The 21,753-nt window shown below is 37.5% G+C and overlaps 1 protein-coding gene across 3 annotated transcripts in view; it reads left to right on the forward strand.

The window, feature by feature from the left end:
- Positions 1-665: 665 nt before the first annotated feature.
- Positions 666-21,753, forward strand: part of LOC117399620 (poly(A) RNA polymerase, mitochondrial-like) — a 21,130-nt gene continuing 42 nt past the window's right edge. The window contains exons 1-9 of one of the 3 annotated variants that reach the window (XM_059023233.1): positions 666-919; positions 2,928-3,094; positions 4,758-4,991; positions 5,661-5,885; positions 13,548-13,759; positions 16,140-16,366; positions 18,994-19,086; positions 19,179-19,252; positions 21,175-21,753. The exon at positions 21,175-21,753 is cut by the window's right edge and continues 42 nt beyond it. In XM_059023233.1, the coding sequence (XP_058879216.1) occupies positions 766-919; positions 2,928-3,094; positions 4,758-4,991; positions 5,661-5,885; positions 13,548-13,759; positions 16,140-16,366; positions 18,994-19,086; positions 19,179-19,252; positions 21,175-21,540 (1,752 nt within the window). In that variant the 5' untranslated portion in view covers positions 666-765 and the 3' untranslated portion in view covers positions 21,541-21,753. Of the gene's footprint in view, positions 920-1,526; positions 1,731-1,760; positions 2,590-2,927; positions 3,095-4,757; positions 4,992-5,660; positions 5,886-13,547; positions 13,760-16,139; positions 16,367-18,993; positions 19,087-19,178; positions 19,253-21,174 lie in introns of those variants that run through there. The other 2 variants (XM_059023234.1, XM_059023235.1) reach the window with 2 other exon arrangements.

A 21,753-nucleotide genomic window follows, 5' to 3' on the forward strand; every position in this document is an offset into this window, starting at 1 on the left:
TTAGACATAATTTAGAAAAAAAATAAATACATGAACGTAATTTAGATATTTTATTTAACATGTAATCAAATAAACTACAAAATGATATCGCAAAAGTCTACCTTATCTAAAATCATAATAGTACATTGTTTCATTTCAGATTTAGTGTCACATTTTTAAAATTGTTGTCAGTTTTTCGTTAAGTATATGCAAAACTATAAAGCGGAGTATGTAATTCACTATGTTAACATAGCATTATTCATCATGTATCATTCGACTTTATGAAGCAAAATTAGTTAATTCTAGTGTAATGCAAAACCTGTGACCATAGATGTACTGCTGATTTTTATTAGATAAATTACACCTGTACTTGCGGTACTGGAAAACTACAATTAACGTAGCCGGGATTTGATGAGCTGTACTGTATAGCGAGATTTTATTTTAATATATTTGGCACATAATAATATTATAGTCTGCTAAGAAATAAATAATAATAATATAGTTTATTACATCTGATATAAATACTGCTTGGAACTTTCTGAGTAGAAAAAAAAACATTCCCAAATCGCTGTCAGCCATAATGCTAGAACAGAAAAATAGAACAAACTGATTTTGTGAAAAGACTAAAACCTGTTCCTGTTCCACATCGAACAAGCTGACGTGTCCGGGTGTTCGCTTTTTGTTATTCCATACTGTGTTTGAAAAGAAAACGTGTTTTGATACTTTTGTCTTTCCGTAAGGGGAGCTTTGCGCACCTGCGCAGTGTTCTTTCGGGTGACAGCAGCAATGGCGGCTTCCTTGTGGATGTGCAGGTTGAGGCCGAGGGCACTGAAAGGACCACTGAAGAATATAGATAATTTGTGTTTCAAGTCCCAGAGTAAGCACAACACGAGCAGCGTCGCAGTCAAGAGTGAGATCGCTCAAAGAAAAGACCAAACAGGTAGAGATGAATATAACATAGCGGCGGTACATGCCTGCTGTGTGTTGTTTTAGCACAACAGTGTACTGTAAGATAATAACATACTTCTTAACTGAGCCAAGTTCACAGTTTCGATTGATTCACAGTTGGCGAACATACAATTTGCAAACAGTACAGTCAAAAGTATATTGTTTAGTTCATAATCTCTGCAACACACACACAACTTGCCACACCAGCGCGCTATTAATGATGCCTGTAATTAAAAACCTACATAAATCACGATGCTGAAGTTGGCTAATTATTCGGCAGCTTCTTATTCTGCCAGCTTCTTGTTCGAATTCCAGCTTATTCGCATACAGCAAATGGAACGCAAATTGAATAAGTGTCTGGGGTATTTCAGGGGTTAAATCGCATTGGACCACTTATTTCAAAGTTGATTCTCACAGAGGGGGAATCCTTCTACGACCCCCATGTGTATTTATCCCAGCCCCAAATTAGTTTTGATACAAAAACAACGGGCAAACATGGCACAGGTGGCGCATTCCCGCTTCTTATTAGCATACAGCAAATGTAACGCAATTTGAGTAAGTAACTGGGGTATTTCAAGTGTTAAATCGCTTTGGACCATTTATTTAAATAGTGATTCTCACAGAGGGGGAACCCCGCTATGTCACCCATATGTATTTATCCCGGTCCAAAACGGATTTTGATGCACTAGTACTACGACTACTTAAAGTTACCGTCTTTTCGAAGCCTAAATCCGTAACAGAGAGAAGTGAAACAAGCCTGTACATGGACTTTCCTGATGATAAGTATTTGGCTGGCATAGTGTGTATGTTTAAACAATGAGCGTGAGTGAATTAAGAGTTTTAGCTTGTCGGCTGATTGGAGCCTATGGTATGGAAAGCAAAGAGATTTTTTGTCATACAGATATTTTCCCACGCTCTGAAGTTCCCTATCCCTGCACAGACAACGTGTCAAGTGTTTGTGGGTTTTTTTTTTGCAATGTTTTGTTTAATCCTGTATTTTAAACCTGGTTAACAAACAGTACCTTTCCTAATTGCACTCAGCACTTTTTAAAAGTGCAGTATTGCAGTTTGCACTGTGGCGTTTTGATAAATCTTATGATGGAAGGTCTAATTGACCACTTGTATGTTTTAACAATGTGGTGTTGCCACTTTTAACCGTGCAGTCCAATAAAAACGTTCTCATTGCTTTTATATGTATCTTTAACTCGTGTTTTCTTCTCTTGGTGACATTGTTTCCCGTATTTTAATTATGTATCCGAATAAAAATAGCCTCATCATTTATCAAATATTATTGCACTGAACTGACGTAGTCGCGCTACATGTTAAAAATATAACCCTGTGTTTTGTGGCCACTCTGACTGAGCGGATGTTACGGAAGGGCAGGAAGGCAGTGGCCGAAGCCAGTTACCTAGTCAATTTGCGTTATTGACCAACTTGCTATCTGTTCCATGTTTGCCCGCTGTTTTTGTATCAAAATCCGTTTTGGGCCGGTATAAATACATATGTTTGACATAGGGGTTCCCGCTCTGTGAGAATCAGCTTTGAAATAAGTGGCCCACAGCAATTTTAACCACCGAAATACCCCAGTTACTTATTCAATTCGTGTTACATTTGCTATATGCGAATAAGAAGCTGGAATGCAAATAAGAGGCAGGCGAATAAGTAGGCAACTTCAGCATCGTACTTAAATCGTGGTTGTCAGGCTGGCTCTTGAGTAATGTAATGTATAAGCGATATTCAGACTTGATAATAAAGATCTATAAACCTCGATAAAAGACACTTCTGTAACTTGCAGGCTTATAAATATCTTGTACCTGTATAATTAGTGGATTTGTCTTTGCATTTTGTTTCCATTGGGAGTCAATTTAATAATTTAAGCTAAAGTGTTAAACAAAAATATAATGCTGCATTTGAAGGAGAAAGTAGCTTTATTTATTCCATTGTAACTTTTAAACAAACAAACTTTTGTTTGAACTAATTGTTGTCACGCCTTTATCTAGATACCATTGCTGAAAGAAACCCCTTTTATGTGCTGCAAGAAGAAAGGCTTGAGCAAGCAGAAAGATCAGTTCTTATTAACTGTCCCCCAAAAACCAATGAGAAAAAGTTTCTCAAACATTTGTCAAGCCATGGAGAAATCAATACCTGCTTCTTCTATGAAAGCTTTGTAAGTACTAATGTGGACTCTGATCTAGTAATTGATAGTTACATTTAACCCTATATGGAGGTATTGTATGTTTTAAATGTATGTATCAGATACCAGTTATTATTTGAAATGGCTTGATAGTAGGACAGAAATGGATCATGTATGATTGAATGAAGACCTCACATTTTAATATCAGCAAGTAGCAGTAGTTGCCAGAAGCCTGACATTACGGTAATGTCTCAGATTTTAACAAAACTCATTACCCTCTCAATTTCAAATTGCATCTTTATTGGACCAGACCCATTTTGATCAGGTGCCCGGACATTCAAACTGTCTTGGGATCTATTTGAGACAGAGACTTGATTTGTTCCCCTCTCCTTCTCTCCTTCTCTTCTGAACCACTGGTCCAATGATACTGCAAATTAGAAACATATTGGTTTTCTAATAAAGACACTTACCAGGTAATGAGTTTTGTTAAATTTGTTGTGTTGAAATGACCCTTGTGTGTCTTGGTTTGTCAAAGATTCACCCCATCTATCAAGCCTTTTGAAGTAAAACTTTCTGGCATGTACAAAATTATGAATCCACTTTTTAAAGGATACATCACTCTGCTACATAGAAACAAAAATATCGGAGGCTGAAATAAAAAACAAGAACTAGTACAAGAAAGGTTTTGAGGAAAGAAAGATTTCCAGCAGTCCAAAGAGCAGTCTATCCCATTGCTGCTTGGTTGTCGGTGCATCTCTGGGTTTATCTGTTGCATTGACTGAAAACTTGGAGGGTATACAAATCACCAATGCAGGATTTGTTGAGCAACCTTAACTTCTACCTCCCATCTGTAATAGCTGTCTGGGAATCTTTGAGATTTTTCTCAATACCTCCATGTCTCAAAAACAGCTGAATTAATGTCTCTCAAACGGTATTGTCTGATGACCAATATGTTAAAGCTGACTGGTGGCCATCTTTGGCATTTTATGCAGCAGGTTCATCATTATCTACCCTAATACTGATTAATATTGTGCCATACCGTTTTTCATCCTGGAGGTAATGGGAAGTATTAACTATGGGGAAAAACCAGAAAATATATAAATACTGCAGATTTATCTCTTGATGAAAAGTGCTAATTAAGAGATGTGTTATATATTTTTAAATGACATACTTACAGTAATATCATTTTTGTATTTCGTAGTTATATACTATTTTGTATGTTATAAAAAAATACCTTAAATAAAACCAGGCTTTCTTGTGGAGGTACATTCTGATTCAGGGAAACAAGGTAATGACGTAGCCTTTAAAAAGCACAACATGACAACACACACTTTTGTGGTTACACAGAGCATTATGTAAATTGTCAGAATGCTAACTATGATGACAGACACATCTACAGTCACCTTTAAACTACAGTGTAAGTGTGGTCTAACACTTGTATTACAGTAACAGTTTGTATCTCCTAACCCGTGCATAATAAATGTAACCTTCCATCAGGTTTTCCTTTATAAACACATACAGATGGTGACAATACCTGCAGGTGGAATCCCGTTGTTCTTTAAAAAATTCCTCAAACATTTTATTTTAAATAACAAGATGGATCACAAAATAAAGCATTAACTCGTTTAAAGAATTATTGCTGTTCACTGTCTTGCAAGCATTGCATTTTTACACCTTTTTTCAATTTTACTTTTAGGGTACTTATGCTTTGGTGGAGTTTTCAAAGAAAGAAAGTATAGCATCTCTTCAAGAGTGGACCATCATCCCAAGCATTCAGCATGAAGCTACTGTGCCATTCAAGTCTAGACTTGTCTCTTTAAAACTGAACAATCCAGGTGACCTATCAAGTGTCCCTTCATCTATTCAGTGCCTAAGACAATCTGCCATTCCTATCAATGAACTTGTTCAGAGGCTTTCAGGCGCTGACACGGTAAGAGCTCTTACTTTTACTTTCTTGTTCAGGTGTTTAATCAGCAGTAGACCAAATGGCCACCAGCACTCTTGTAAGATATATTAATAGATGATTATCAGCACATACTCATTGTTGTAAGGAATTTAAGGGCCATATCGCCAGTCTTTAACTCCTATTCTTGACCGGATGTTAATGTTACGAAATGAGAAACAAAACACCTTGAGTGCGTGAGGGCCTGTGTGAATGAACACTTATGACACTCACTGTGTCCTAGCCTGTTAGCTTTGGCATCATATAGCTGACACACAAGAACTAATAGTTAGCCAATAGAATCCCTGGCTAACTTATTAGTATTTAACTCTAAATAATGGTTTCAAAGCGGAGGCTTGTGTTCACTGGAGGTCAAGAAGCACTATTACTGGCTTATTCAAGCACATTAAACTGTGCACCAAACCCCTGCTTATTAAGTTACTTTTACAATAGTAAACAATTATTTCTGTGACATTTTTTCCTTTTCCATGGCTTTTAATACAAAATTAGAGCTACCAGCAACAGGACAAGGTATATCATATGCTGTATTTTGTGAACACATCATTGGGTTAGAAAATATTTAGTTTAGCTCTGGAATGAATAATGCCAGGACTGTTCCATTATCAAGCTTATTTTGTCTCTTCTTTTAAATCTTAGATAGATCAACAGCTGTATACCCTAACTGAAACATACCAGTTGACTGAAGACAATGTTCGCCTCCGTTTCTTGGTGTGTTCCTTACTGAAAGACATTGCAGCTGCCTATTTTCCTGAATGCACTGTGAAGCTATTTGGCTCATCAGTAAACGGCTTTGGGAAGCTAGGTTGTGACTTGGATATGTTTCTAGACTTGGATGGTATCAGTGGAAGGAAATCAAAAAAGGTACAGTCAGTTTCCTAATATAATGGCGGGGTGGGCCGGTGGGTATGACTTAACATTTGTACAATTCATGTTGAATTCATGTTGATTCATACAGGAAACCGAGTACAGAGCGATCCAGTTTCCTGTATGAGCGAATGTTCTTGATACAAAGTAGGTTATAATAAACTGACCAATATATTCCCAGAATGATGTGGTGAAACTGCTACAATATTAAAGCTTATAGTCATGTCCATGTTAACAAAATCAATAAATACATACAAAAAAGTATTTTAAATCATTCACTTTTGAAAATATAATTTGATATTAATTATTCTAGGCTGAGTATACAGTGAAACAAATTAAACACATTCTGTAGTCTTGTTAAAATTGAGTTTCATCATGAATTACTGAATTAAATTAAAATATATTTAAGACCCTACAGTTTAATGTAATAATTCTTAAAGCAGGTTAAAAAGAAATTCTGTTTGGTGTCCATTTTGCACTTGAGTCACTTTCCCTTACAGATGTGTACCCAGCTGTGAATCCACTTTGCAATACAAATACTCAAAGCCCATTCTGCACTTTGGGTCTACTTCTGAAGTCCTTGAGTAAATTCACAGCATAAAGAATAAATCACCTTTTAAGAGGAAAGTGACTCTGCATGCAGGTCTGAGTTTAGGTCACTGACCTGGTTTACACTGTTTGGTACAAATGCCAATGTACTGTAATTGCCTTTTAATTCACAGGGCGGCTGCCGGGACTAGTGTAGTACAGAGATGGCAGAAAGGAGGTATGAGTGCGATAGTAACAGGCGAAGGGACCTGACTTTAGAGAAGTGGACTGCGGCCCGAACTTCCGAACAGACTACGGTCTGGATAGAAAAGAGATCCCCCACCAGAGAGCCGTCCTCTGTGGAGGAGAGGGCTTGGTCTTGAAGGCTAAGGCCCCAGGGATCTGAAAACATGAGAAACACTCTGCTGCGACAGAGCCGCCTCACGGGGCGAGAATAGGTCTCGCGGAGACCTGAAAGGAAATAATAGTAACTGACCGATGTGGTGCTGCCCTCGAATGAGGTGAGACTGCGGTTTCCGAAGCCGGGAGCGGAGGAGCGTCCCTCAGGGAACCTGTAAAGAACAAGAATAGATGGGTTAGTTGGGACTCGAGCACTGAGAGATTAAAGCGGGCCATGTCCCGAAATATTTAATACAGGATAGCACCTCAATGCAATGAGGTAAGATAAGTGCATGAGCTGCGAAAGGATAGTGTGGCCGGGGGTCCCCTCTGACTCACGCGGTGAGAACCTCCCTTGAATACGGTTGAGGAAGCGCAGCTTGCCTAAGGTCGGGGAAGGGAGGTTCACTTACCCCCCAGAGAGAACTGATGCAAAGGCACATACGAAAGGAGGAGGAGGGGAGGAGGAAAACGAAAAACCCTAAAAAGCTAACCTCTAAATTGGAAACTAGGAAGAGAGATTGCACCTCGAGACTATATACAGAGTGTCAGAAACTTAACATGTAGAAAAACAAGAAGCTGCCCAAGTGCTGCTCCTTTTTAAGTTTTTTAAATATAACTTTAAAACATATTTGTAAACAATTTCCAGTATTTTTTATAGTGTAAACTTCATTGTATGTTATACTATTCATAGATGTTACGATGGCATTTGTAATTCTCAGGGGTGTGCAATTTATATCGCCTGACGCCCGGGACAAAAAGATTGTTGGACAAATAGTTTTTATTTATTTTTCCTATGTTCGTTCTGTTGCTAGAAAGGCACTCCGGGTATATTTCTAGAGAGCCATGCAAGTTTCTGAAAATGGATTTGTGGAAGTCTAGCACCGAAGCACAAACTTTTTAAACAGTGTTTACATCCCGCCCCTATCGCTTCTGATTGGCTAGCTGGTCTTCTATGGGTTACAAAGAAACACAGAAATAGCTGCCAAGAGAGCCTCTGGCAAGGCACAGACTAATCTTTTAAACTTAAGGTATTATTTATGTTTTTTGTAAATTAGCAAATAAGTGATAATGCTTTCTTAGTACATGAACGTGACATTTAAATGCAGCAATCTAGTAAAGTTACAAAAAAAATTTAAAAATCACCATAGTCGCTGAGGTATTACTATTAATGGATTAGAAACTTTGTGGTAAAGTGTGTACTTTGTTGGGATGTTTTTAAAAAAACTTAGTTTACTGTTTAGAAGCATTTCAAGACAAACTTTCCCTTACAAAAAAATCTATGATTTTTTTTTTTCTTTCAATTTTAGTGTTGCTAACCTAGGTTGCCATTTACCATATTTACATATTTTGTTTTTGTTTTAAATGCTATATTTAAAAATTAAAAACTTTTTTCTTTTTATTTTTTTTACTAGATTTGAACAGAAGCGATATTAGTTATTTATTGGACAAGCACAATCCCTCGATTTGTGAAACTATAAAACATGAAGATTGACAAATATGTTTATGATAGAAATTAAATACTTATATATGAGATCTGTACAATATTATATTATTTTAAAATAAAATACAGACTGCAAATCTCAATGCAATGTGTATTTATTAATTCATGTATGTATTTATTTTTCATTGAGATTAGTGCAGGGAAAGAATGTTGTTTATATTTGAATAACTCCAAGTATTGCTTATTATAGTAGTACTCTTAGTATGTTACTTAAATTTACTAGCAAATGTTTTCCAAACTGCACTGAAAGGAACATTATAAATTATTGAGGTGAGGTCGGGTCACTGGGAACCTTTTGTGCATTTTGAAGAATTTAGTGAACCAGGCAAGCCCGCAAGGCTAGATCCCCTGTTAATCACTGATTGATTGATTGATTGATTATGTTCACTGTTAAATAAAACCACAATCCTACAAGTTATATTCTACTTTTTTGTCCCTTGGACAAGAAGTTTTTTTCAAAAGTTGCACACCCTTGATTTACAAGTATTTCTGAGTTAGATTTTTTGAAATTCTGAGAAATGCTTACCCCAACTGACTTACAGCACCCCGCCCCATCCTTACATGGAAACATAACCTTCAGACACAATTGCTGATGTGGATTGTTTTTTTTTTCAGTTCTGCTTTTTATGGCTGTTTTGCAATTGCCTTTTTATTCATGTTTTCAATGATGCACGTTTATATATATATATATATATATATATATATATATATATATAAAAAAAAAAAGCTTAGCATGAGGCTACTTAAGTTTATGAGGCTAGTTATGTTTTAGGCAGCAGACATATTATATTATTGGTTAATCACATCAATATGATTATTCGTCTCGATTCAGGTATTTTGCTTTCACAGTGCAGTGCATGTTTTCATGAGACCAGTCTCCAAGGGGAAGTTTTCTTCTTTTCAAAGAAGTGCTTTTAGCCTTGATAACAGCTGCATTTCCGTATGATTTCTTGTCATTACAAAGTAACTCAAGAGTGGTAGAAAAATCACCTGCTAGTCTTTACACTTACAGGTAACCACTTCCCTTACACGTTGTTCCTTGCACAAAAGCCACAAATCATGCAAAATGGGTCCATCCTGTGTAATAGCTTGTAGCAGGGCGATTGCCCTGCATATGTGTATTTAGTGTTGATATCATTTGTATGGGGAAATGGGTTTATTTTGTGTCGTTTTGGGAGTTGATTTGTTTGATTGAATTATTGTTTACAGACGGACGCTCGATTGAGACTTGCTGCCTGCTAGGCTTGGTTGAGGGGAAGGGCAGCAGGTGATTGGCTGGGCTGGACCTCAATCAGCAGGTGGGCGGGTCTTGATCGAGTGTCCGTCAGGTTAAAAACATCCGCGGGAGATGGTTCAGGGCTGCTGCAAGGCCTGCCGTTTTCACGGCACCTTTGATTTATAGTTTGTGGTATTGTGTTTTATTTTGCACTTTTTGTACAGCTTGACGTACTAGTCCTCTGTGCGTTACCATCGCTGGTAACGTCACATGACCACATTTATTTTACTTTCGTTTTCTGTTTGTTTGTTTGTGAATAAAACCTGCGCGCCTGTGCCGGCGTTTTCAACAACACCACGTCTGTCTCTGTATGCTTGAACAGCGGCTACCCACACGCGTGACACGAGGAAGACCCTGTCACATAGCTCTAAAACGTAATAAAGGCTCATGTGCTAAATATGAGGTGCAGAGAGAGTTTATTCATTGTTCTGCTTTGGAAGCTCAGGGATTCTATTGGCTAACTATTAGTTCTTCTGCGTCAGCTATATGATGCCAAAGCTAACATGCTAGCATAGAGTGGGTGTCATATTCATTCAAACAGACGGTTTACCCCTTGTTTGCATTAAGCAATTGGCTGCTGTGCCTGTGAGGTACAAAACATTTCTATGAGATTGCAAATATCATGCTGTGAACCTGTTGTGTAATACTGGGTTATATCTACAGCAGATTATGCAACTAGATTACCTATAAGTCTGAAATTGTCTGGAAAGCCTATGGGTGTTGTACAGTTACATTTGCGCAAGGATATCCCAGTGTGTGGGCACTAAGTGTCACCTTTTACTGTAGTTCCTAAAGGTTATTATTATTATTATAATACATGGTAAACTATTTCGGTTAACAGTCTAGTAGTTAAGTTGCCGTTCGCCACGTTCAGTCGTCTAACATCAGCTTTTCAAAACTAATTCTGTTACTCCCAGTACATGTACACAACAAAACAATCTTGCTACCAAAACCAACCCTTTTTTATTATTCCACCATGTATTGCAGTGTCTCTGGCTAAGAGAACACCCCTCGGGAAGCAAGCAAAGTGTTCTTATAGCTGAAGTGTTTGCACAATATGAAGCAATAAGTAAGTAAATACATGTGTATTTACTAGTCATGACGCACGTGCAGCAACATATGAAATGAACAGAAATAAGTAAAACGTGTATGATAATAAACTCATCAAGTAACAGACAAACTAATGTTAATAAAACTAAAGCAAAACAACACGATCAAAAATCGCTATGTACTATGAAATTAGCTGGCAGGTGTGTTTCAGGCTATCACAATGGCAGAGGCAAAAATAATGGGCGTTACTTAGGGTTAACTTAACGTTAATAAACTAAATTAGCACAGCACCCCTCCACATGTTACAAAATGCAGCAGCAATATACAAGACATGCATGTTATTTAACAGTGGTGAAGCAACTCACCACAACGGGAAACACCAAATTGCTCGGCAACTTGTGTCTGATTCAGGTTTTTTTCAAGAGCTCGACAATTTCAAACTTTATATAGCAAGAGAAACGGCGTCACATTTTGCCGTTTGTTTACATGCCATTTTGTAGCGATGCGGTGCACTCGTGGAAATCTAAATGCAAAACAATTCCGTGATGTGATGGCGGTTCTGGAAAGATTTTGTAAACCAATTAGATGACAAGTCGCTTTTTTACAAAACAGTACTTAACGATGTCAGTGCCAAGAAGGTGTTCTTTTAAGCGATGTTCCTTTAGCCGGAGCATTTACAATGGGTAAACATCTTTTTCATCACAAGGGTGTTCCCTTAGGCAATGTGTTCTCTTAGGAGGTGTTCCTATATGCGGAGACTACTGTATAACAAATTAAATAGACCACAGCACTACATATAAGGCTGTAATTCCATCTGGGGTTTCTGGTGATATTGCTAAATCACTCGAGCTAGTGCTCTTGTGGTTTATATGTCACCAGAAACCTTTGAAGGAATTACAGCCTTATTATGTTCCTTGTGTGTACATTGTTATTATTATTATTATGATTAATGGGAACATGTAGCTGGATCATCTGGTATAGAAATAATCCACTGTCTCATTCAATTTTCTTCAATAGAGTGTTGCACAAGTATTAAATGCGGGAGGGTTTTTAAAGTCAGACAGATGTTAAATTAATCTATCTCATGTTTGTTTGTTTTTTCCTTTAATGTTGGCTCTTTTTATGTTAATATTTAGAGCTACGTTTATCCAGCCCAGGCTCAGCATCTACTGTAATTCATTCAGTGCTTGTATTTGCTGCTTGTGTCCACGTGCATATCCCTGGGCCACAAACACGGTCATGTTTTTCAATACTAACTATCTCTAGATAACCGCTATTTGCTGCCCTTCATTGGCTTGACTATCATCAGAGATTGCTGTATATTTTGGAACTCATTTTATGCAATTTTGAGTAATCTATGTGAATTTGTAACAAGATGCTGCTCTACCAATATATTAAAATATATTGCCAGCATCATGCTATATTGATGGGATCAGCACAGCTTCTTACAGTTGGGGATTTCTTGTTTTTTGATTGACATTTTACGCCAAAAGGGCATTCATTCAAATGGGGAACAACCTTTTAACATTTACAGTAAAGCTGGTGTTGTTGCCAACATGTGCAATGAACAATGTATGCGTTTTTATTCACCCGCGACTGGTATCTTTTTTTTTTTTTCCTAATTTCTTATGGTAGTCTACGTTAACGGAAGAGCTTTGGTTAACCAAAATGAGCAGTTCCTGTTTGTTACACCACTTACAAACATGCAAACAGGATGCACGTTGTTTAGAGGGAAGTTTTTATTGTTTTCTGTTTGTGTGTGTGTGATTAGATTTATTTTTTATTTATTTAAATAAACAGTTACAAACCAAAAGCTGTTTGTGACAGACAAGAAAACTTATCGGTGTGTTACAGTTACAAGTGAAAGGATACCATTGTGAGTGGGCACTAAGTGTCATCTTTTACTGCAGCTTGGAAAGGTCCCCTTGACTTCCATATTCACTAGCATGGCATGTTGTGTAAGCAAAATGTCTCATTCGTATTGATGAAGGAATTCCCCCATCTTCCCACACAGTTTGTTCAACCCTTTCATTATGTGGGAGTTAGTTCTCCTTTATGGAACAGTCTGTCCGATAAACATGGAAATGCCTTTCACTGAATACAGTCAGAATTGTACTATGCAAGTCCAGTTTCAGAACCTGTAATGCTAATTTCAATTTCTCCTAGGGCAATGCATTTACAAACATTACTGACCATTTGAAAATGCTTTCCCTTGCTTACACATTAGGATTCTCAGTGGTCCTAGATTGCCCAGTTCTAATGATTAAACTACAGGTGATAAGTGTCAGTTTGTTCAGTTATTTTATAGGCAAACTGTTCAGACAATTGCACACTTTAAATGTACATATTTGAGAACTAAATCTTACTTGAAACTGCAGGTAGAGGAAAGGTATATAGTTGATTATGCACCCAGGAGGAAGCTCTTCAAAGGTTGTTAATAAAATCCTTAGACATTTTTTAATGGAAAGCAAATATGCAGAGTTCTAGACCTACGGCAACATTTTCTTTCACTTTGAGAAACTTTTATGTTGTTTGTTTTGATTGTTTGGCCCTATTTCATTACCCACAAGCTTTAGACGTCCAGAGGCCCTGGTTTCACAAGTAAAACGAGTTTGGTGGTAAAACGCAAAACCACCACACAATTTAGCACAATTGTCAATCTCAGCATGTGAGGATGCTGAACTATGCTGAAGCTCTCCAAGTGGTTGTAACTTCCCCTTTCATGAGCATTCACAAATACATTGTTATTGAAATATTTTTAAATAAAGCATTTGTGAATAATCAAAATGATGTTTACTTTTATATTTTAACTAGCAAGTCTGAGACAGCCATACCTCTATGCAGTAATTCCCTTCAGCGCCACCATGTATAATTCACAAACGTGCTTTGTGCCTTATCTTAGACAGCAGGTCCCTTTACCCTGGAATACCAGATGAAGAGAGTGTCTTCAGAGAGGGCAGCCACTCAGAAAATCCTGTCTGTGATCGGGGAATGCATCGACCAGTTTGGCCCGGGCTGCGTGGGAGTGCAGAAGATCCTGAACGCACGCTGCCCTCTGGTGCGATTCGCTCATCAGCCCTCTGGATTCCAATGTGACCTCACTGCCAATAACAGGTACGGCCATGCCAACCGAGAGAAGAGTAGAAACCAGCTCTGTCAACCCTTCCGGAGTCAAACTGCATCGACGGAGAGCAAGGCAATGAACCTGTGTTCACTATTGCATGGCAGAAACCATGCTGAAGTCGTTGGGTAATTTGTAGATTATGTAAAAACTGACATGCAGGTTGTAGGTGGAAAAGGCAATTGAAGCAATCCATGTGAATAAATGCTACATCGAGGACATACATGTCATGTATAGTAATGGATTACACAATGAAAATTATTATTATTCATAATAATAATAATAATAATAATAATAATAATAATAATAATAATAATAATAATAAATAAGGTTAATCTTTCAAGAAAAGTGGTTGATCACATTTTACACCCCGACAAGTATTATGGAGGTTTGGTATCAGAATCAGGCAATTTATTTACAAAAAAAGTGTCAAGGTATCAAATCCATCCAAGCAGTATTTTTGGTACTTCATCAGAACAAAAACTTGTTAACTATTATTCAACTCTTATACAGTCGTAGACCAAACTTTAAACATGTTTTTCAACTGTAGGTTTCAAATAAAGTGAATTCAGTTTATTATTATTATTATTATTATTTATTTCTTAGCAGACGCCCTTATCCAATTGTTACAAGTTATCACATTATTTTTACATACAATTATGTACTTTTTACACATTATTTTTACATACAATTAACCATTTATACAGTTGGGTTTTTACTGGAGCAATCTAGGTAAAGTACCTTTCTCAAAGGTACAGCAGTAATGTCTCCCACCTGGGATTGAACCCACGACCCTCCGGTCAAGAGTGCAGAGCCCTAACCACTACTCCACACTGCTGCCCTTAGTTTAGTACTTGTACTGATGGCTTCAGTTGATACTGTTAAAGGGTTTAAGACCTCAGTCAGTTTCAGTGATGACATTTCTATTTTAATTACAACAGTGTGTGGTGGACTGCAGTCAAATATTGCCCGACTGACTTACATGGATGTTCGAGATGTGTTGCCACCTGCTGATGAAAAATGGGAAATGCAGTTTAGCACAGAAGTTAATCTTACACATATTTTTTTTGTTTGTTTTGTTTTGTTTTTAAAAAAAGAGCATTTTAGAGCAGTGGGGAAAGATTCTGAATTGCATCAGCCTCTTACTGTTTCAATGGCTGTACTAGGACAACCCCCCAAAACAGATGGTTAATGCAAACCAGGGGGATGGGGGGTTCCTAATCATGATTTCTTACAAGATTAATCTTATTACGAAACAAAAGAATATTCTGATTGTGAATGATGCAGTTTGCTAGAAACAATTAAAGTAGAGAAACATTGCGGCTAGTACCTTTAGTGTGTTTTGGTGAATTACTTGAATGTTTGTAACTGAAGTTGAGAGGCACATGTCAGGGGAATAAGGCTGCTGTCTTGCAGATTTACAGGAATAGAGTCTGAGCTTTTCTGACTGTCTCTGTCTTGCAGCTGACAGCACTCTTATTCCCTCAAGAATGTCCTTTTACTTCTGCTACTTGTACATTATAAATCAATTAGCTGTAGTGGCGGCTTGAGGTTACTTTAATCTTCAGCTAAACTGTCTAACAGCAGAACGGCAGGGAGTCCAATTCCCCCTAGCACTTCCGGAAGACTTTTCTTCTTTTTCTCAGATTTGTGATTTAAGATCTGCCAGGGAGTTCTACATTCTTATAAGAGAAGCCGAATAAAAAAATAGAAAACAGAATTAAAATGATGGTGAAACCATTTCACTGTTTGAATTCATTTATGTATTCAAAATCAATGGCTTGGGTTAATGCAGTTTAGAAACTCCAGATTCCCTCTGTTGTCACGAGAATCTGCTCTTAAAAATGGTGGGTAAATAGCTTTCTCACGCTAAGAAGCCGTGCCAATTGACTACATTTTTTATTTATTTATTGCATGGCAATAGTTCGTAAGCTGTACCATATATTCACAAGACTTCAGCAGTTAAAAAGCCGTACCAAGCAATTCTTTATTAGACCTGTTGAAAGTAGCCCTGACAAGTGACTTTGACCTTTGACCAAAAAGAATAAACAAGCATACAAAGGGGGCTTTTTTGAGCAATATACAGAACATTTTGTCAAATGTAAACTAAGCCAATCTGAAACTGCTTAGTGAGCATGTCTCAGCCTGCTCAAGAGAGACCACTGCATTTTTTTTGTTGCTAATCTTAGCCAGACACAATCCCTGGCACCCAGTAAAAGGCCAGTGCGTGGACCCTTTGTCTAACCTGGCCCTGTGTTTCAACTAGGAATGTGTCGGCGTCCATATTGAAAAGCTGACACATCCTTAAGTTAATAGTCAATGGCATTCTACAGTACGTCTGACCTGAGCTGTGTCTGTGTTCTGTCCCTGTAGAATAGCCATTAAGAGCTCGGAGCTGCTGTACCTGTACGGCTCCCTGGACGCGCGGGTGAGGGCGCTGGTGTTCACAGTGCGGTGCTGGGCTCGTGCTCACGCCATCACCAGCAGCATTCCGGGAGCCTGGATCACTAACTTCTCCCTCGCCATGATGGTCATCTTCTTTCTGCAGAAGAGGGACCCTCCCATCATCCCGACCTTAGACCAGCTTAAAGGCCTAGCAGGTAAGAATAGTACTGGATACTTCTGATATGTTTTGTAGGTAACACACACACTGCCAATTTAACATGCTTATCAATCGATCAATACTTAATTTATATAGCACCTTACAAAAAATATATCAAAGCACTGTACAGGACAAAACAGAAGAAAATCACAATACAAGTCATGTGTATGGAAATTAAAGAAAAACAAGAGTTAGAATTCAGTTTTAAAAAGCAAATATAAAACACAGAAGAAAATCAAAATATAATCATTTGTGTAGAGATTAAAGAGAAACAGTTTAAAATTCAAATTTTCAGCTGATGTACCACTTCTGATTTGAGGTGGCAGTGCAGGGAGCCAGTACAGGTGTTATATGGTCTGTCTTCCATTCTGCTGAGAAGCCTAGCAGCTGCATTATTTAGCAGCTGCAGGCGATTTATAATAATATAATAATCTTTATTTTTATATAGCGTGTTTCATAGTGGACCACCATCACAAAGTGCTTTACAAGATACGAGACTAAGATGTGTGAACTATGCATCAGCTGCAGAGTCACTTACAACAACGTCTCACCCGAAAGACGGAGCACAAGTAGGTTAAGTGACTTGCTCAGGGTCACACAGAGTCAGTGGCTGAGCTGGGATTTGAACCGGGGACTTCCTGGTTACAAGCCCGTTTCTTTAACCACTGGACCACACAGCCTCCGTATTTATGGCGTGTGTGAATAAAAGCATGAATTAGTTTCTCTGCATCAGACAAAGAGAGTAATGTCCTAATTTTAGCAATGTTTCTCAAAATGGTAAAAGGACACTTTGGTGACATTACGGATATGCGACTCAAAAGATAAATCAGAGTCAAATAAGACCCCTAGATTTTTCACTTCCGTTTTTATGTTTGTGGTCAAATTGCCCAGATCTATTTTAAGAGATGTTGTTGCAGCTGAGAACTGAATAACAGAACTGTCTTATAAGAGTTTAACTGTAAAACAATTTGGAACCGCCACCTGTTCACATCAATAAAGTAATCAGCTAAGGCTGATACTGCCAGGGTATCATCAGGGTATACAGAGCGGTGTGTCATTGGTAGAGCATTGAAAGTTAACACCATGCTTATGCAACCCCCTGACATTGTAGCCACTGATTTTAGACTCCAAGATTGTGTCCTTTTTTTTTGTTCAGTGTTTGTTTTTTTATTCCGATTTTCTTGCACAATAGGACAGACACTAACATGCTGTAGTGACTGATTCCTGTGTGTTGCACATGCTTTTGAATAACTGGAAGTATTTTTACTTCATCTTATTGTCAGGATTAATCCTAAAATGTTCTTAAAATATTGTGACTTTAAACTAACTTGTCTGTGTGTATAAATGGTTGTGTTCCATACAAGCATTCCCATGCTTTCTTCTCATTCTTGTGAACATGAGTGCAGTTAATTGGGGTAAAGAAATAATGAGAAAAGTCCAGTAGAACATGTATTGCATAACAAAAAAAAAAAAAAAAAAGTTTATTTTGAAAATTACCTTAAGGTTGTTTTTTCCATAAAAAAAAAAATAGATAAATTATACCATCTCATCCTCAGGGGGAGTAAGTTATTTAGCTCTGCATGTTAAAAAAATAAGAACGATAAAGCCACAATATCACATTTAAATGAAAAAAAAAAAAGAATTGTATCAAAATATAAAAGTGTTTCAGAAGTAATTCTTTATTCCTACTGGTTTAACTATCGCAAGATACTTAAACTGGCCTTTCTTTAAAATACCAGCAAGTCACCTGGGACACAGCTGCCTGTGGCAGCAAAGGTGAGCCTTGCATAGATTTTACACAAGTGCTTCTTTTCCGAGGGCAGGTGTATGATTTTTTATTGATCAGTAAAACTTTTGAACACTGTAAATGTTGTAGCAAATTATGTAGCAAAGTGCTCAAACTGAAGGACTTGTGAATGGGACGTTAATATATATTTTTTTTTAAACTTTCTGATGGTTCATCTACTGTTAAAGTCAGTTCCAGTATCACAGAAGTGCATCTAGTCTGCTGTACCAGCTGCATGCTAAACATGCTTTCACATCTCAAAATACACTCTAGTAGTTAATCTGCTACAGACAGCAACAATTCAACAACAAATGAAACCCGTCAGTTTCGACAGAGTGCTTGAGGATCACTGCAAACCCATGAATCAAGCTAAGTACCATACTATAAGTATAACCAGTGCTGCTGGATAGCTACTGACTACAGACCCATTAACATTGTAGCTTTGTTTTATTTCAATAACCACATTTTATTTTTAAACAATATTATTTATTTATTAATTATGGAGGATATAACTGTTACTCCGTGAATGTTTTGCTTTTTTAGGCAATTTCAAATTATTGATAAGAGATGTATTATTATTATTATTATTATTATTATTATTATTATTATTATTATTATTTAAACGACAATGAAAAACATCAGTTTATGAGTAAAGGAAACTGATCATTATAAATGCAGTGAGGTGAGTAATAAACTGACTTCATTGTGATTTAGTAGTTGGTTCAAACAGCAGCAAACTGGTCAGAAAACCTGGAGTGAAACAATTGGGCTAAAATATATCCTTGGTGTTGAATGCACTATTACTTTGTTGTTGAATACACTGTTACATTGTTTTTTAGGTCCCACTGATAAACAACTTATTGAAGGACATGACTGTACATTTGTTAGCAACATCAACAGAATTAATACTACGGAGAACACAGAGACACTAGGTAGGTTAAAAAAGAAAAAGCTACCTTTTTTTTAATAAAATATAAAATGTAATTACTGTCTTTCTTGATGTTGTGTTTTTTCCCTTTTGTAGAACAACTTTTGAAGGAATTCTTTGAATTTTATGGAAACTTTTCCTTCAGTAAAATGTCTATCAACATTAGAAAGGTAAGTTCTTTATATATTTCCAATAAAAAAAAACTATTCAACAGAGAACTTCTGAGAAAACCATATTTCATCTTGTGAAATCACAAAGTAGGAACCATATTTAAGGGTTCAAAAGAAGCACACTAGATAGCACAGCAGGCTAATTCAATTGCCGTTTATACCTTTTGCTCAGGTCACAAAATAAGCCTCGGTGAGCATCACAAAACCACAGAACAATTCAGCACAATTCTTGAGAGGCTGATTGGCTCAGTGTGTTCAGGTCAGGACTGGAGCACGGTCACAGAACTACAAGGGGAATCTCTCGTGAAACCTGCCTATTACCAGAGACATTGTCCTTTACTCTGAACAAGCACCGTATTCATATAACCCCCACAAAGCCAATATGTTTCAGGCATCCAAAAGGACAAAAGACAGCTATCGTGGTGATGTTTTGATACCGGTTAGATTTTTCCAGTTACTGGAGATCTAAGTGCAGAGTGATCGAACTGCGGTTTCACTGATGACATAATGAGATCAAATGTTTTCATCTGCTGGGGTTTTTCTTTTTATTAAGCATCTTTCTTATACTGGTATACTTTATAGATCTTAAGTGAGAATGATCATTTCTTTGTAATACAGGCATAAGTAACAATATGATACACATTACTGAAGTCAGGGTTGGGGTCAATTCCTTTTTTTCAAATCCAATTCCTTTTAGAATCAGTTCACAATTCCAATTCTAATTAACATTCTCTTTTTCATCAATTCCAATTCCAAGTCTTTCAAAGGAATTCCTGTCCTTTTTAAAAACAAGAACACGCTACAAAAACTACTGCAGTTCGTTTTGGACTTGCGTGCTTTTGTGCTGTAGATTTCAATAGGTGGAGTTATTTGTTCATTTGTCACGTTGTTAAGGCTCCTCTAAACGTCTCAGTTCACCTTCAATGTCAGCCAGGCAGAAAGGCCCTCTCTTGAGATCTGCAATTCCAGGAACACCTCATTACTCCCCTGCACTTGTCGATCTGTACATGTTATCCCCAGGAGGGATTCCACTCTGTGACCTTGTGTACTGACAAGCCACTCCATTCCAGTTAACCAGGACTGGAGGTCAAAGCAGGCACTTTTATAGCTGGTCCTTCAGACATTGTAATGCAATACAAAGTGTATTGTGTCTGGACTCAGTTACAGGAATGGTACAGCTCTATCATATACTGGAGTTCCCAGCCTGTGGAACAACTGGAGTTCCTGATTTACAGTTATAATGAATATTCTTTTTGTAAACACAGGGTGGCGCTTTATTTTATTGTTTTTTTAAACTGAGACTGAACTGTTTTTTTTTTTTGTTTCTAATGTATGCATGCTGATATGTTTTAAAAGATTTGTATGGCAATTGGTTACTTTATTTTTTATGTTGTTATTGGTCATTTAAAATAAATCTATCAACAAGTGTGTTTTAAGGGATGTTCTGGAAAAACTGGATATCCCATATTTTCATATCAACTTATTCTTGCTTCATTATAAAATCCCACGTTTTTTGGGGGAAATATACAACAGGTTATGTCAAAGTTTGATAACCCCTAAATACAGCTATGGCCAAATGATTTGCATCACCTTATAGAATTAACTCATTTTGCTTCATAAAGTTGAATGAAACCTGCTGAATAATGGTACGTTAACATATTGAATTACATTCTGCTTTGTAGTTGTCCATATACTTAACAAAAAACTGACATTTCTGACATTTCAGTAGATAAATGTATAGTTTCTTTGATTAGGTGATGTTAAATAAATGTTAAATAAAATATCTAAATTATGTTCAGATATGTTTTACTTTTTTTTTTGTCTGAATCCTAAAATTCAAGTTGTGCTAAACTATTGGCCATAGCTGTATACTAAATATTATTGAACTAGCACAATGACTTGAATGTACTGTACATTTACAGGGTAAGGAGCAGAGCAAGCCCGACGTCTCCCCTTTGCACATACAGAACCCGTTTGAGCAGCCCCTCAATGTGAGTAAGAACGTGAACCAGACACAGCTGGAGAGGTTTGTGTCGCTGGCCAGGGACAGCGCCTGGATTCTACAGCAAGACGGAATGAGCCATCCGCTAGGGGCAGGAGCTCAGCCCTGGGGACTGGCTGCTCTGCTGCTCCCCTCTGCCTCACAGACTGGAGGCAAGGGCAAGAAGAGGAGGAAGAGGGAGCCTGCCAGCGAGAGGATAAAGAGCCTGCTGGAGTCACTGAAGAACAACAAACCCAACAGCGCCAATGGCAATGGAAGGAGGAACTTTTCTACCCAGTCCCACTAGCAGGGGTCCTGCTTAGAAACGTTGCTGTGCATCTCATGCTGATAGGACAGCAGTGCTGAATCCCAGTCCGCCACTGGACTGCAGTCACGCAGCTCGCAGGCCTGGCTTGTTTCAGGAAGTCAGAGACAGTTCTGCATCTACACAGGATACAATTAATACAGAGCAGGTTTCTTAAGTAGTCTGCATTTTTTATTTCTAATAAAGGAAAAACAA

The sequence above is a fragment of the Acipenser ruthenus genome, chromosome 4 (assembly GCF_902713425.1).
Source record: "Acipenser ruthenus chromosome 4, fAciRut3.2 maternal haplotype, whole genome shotgun sequence".
NCBI lineage: Eukaryota > Metazoa > Chordata > Actinopteri > Acipenseriformes > Acipenseridae > Acipenser > Acipenser ruthenus.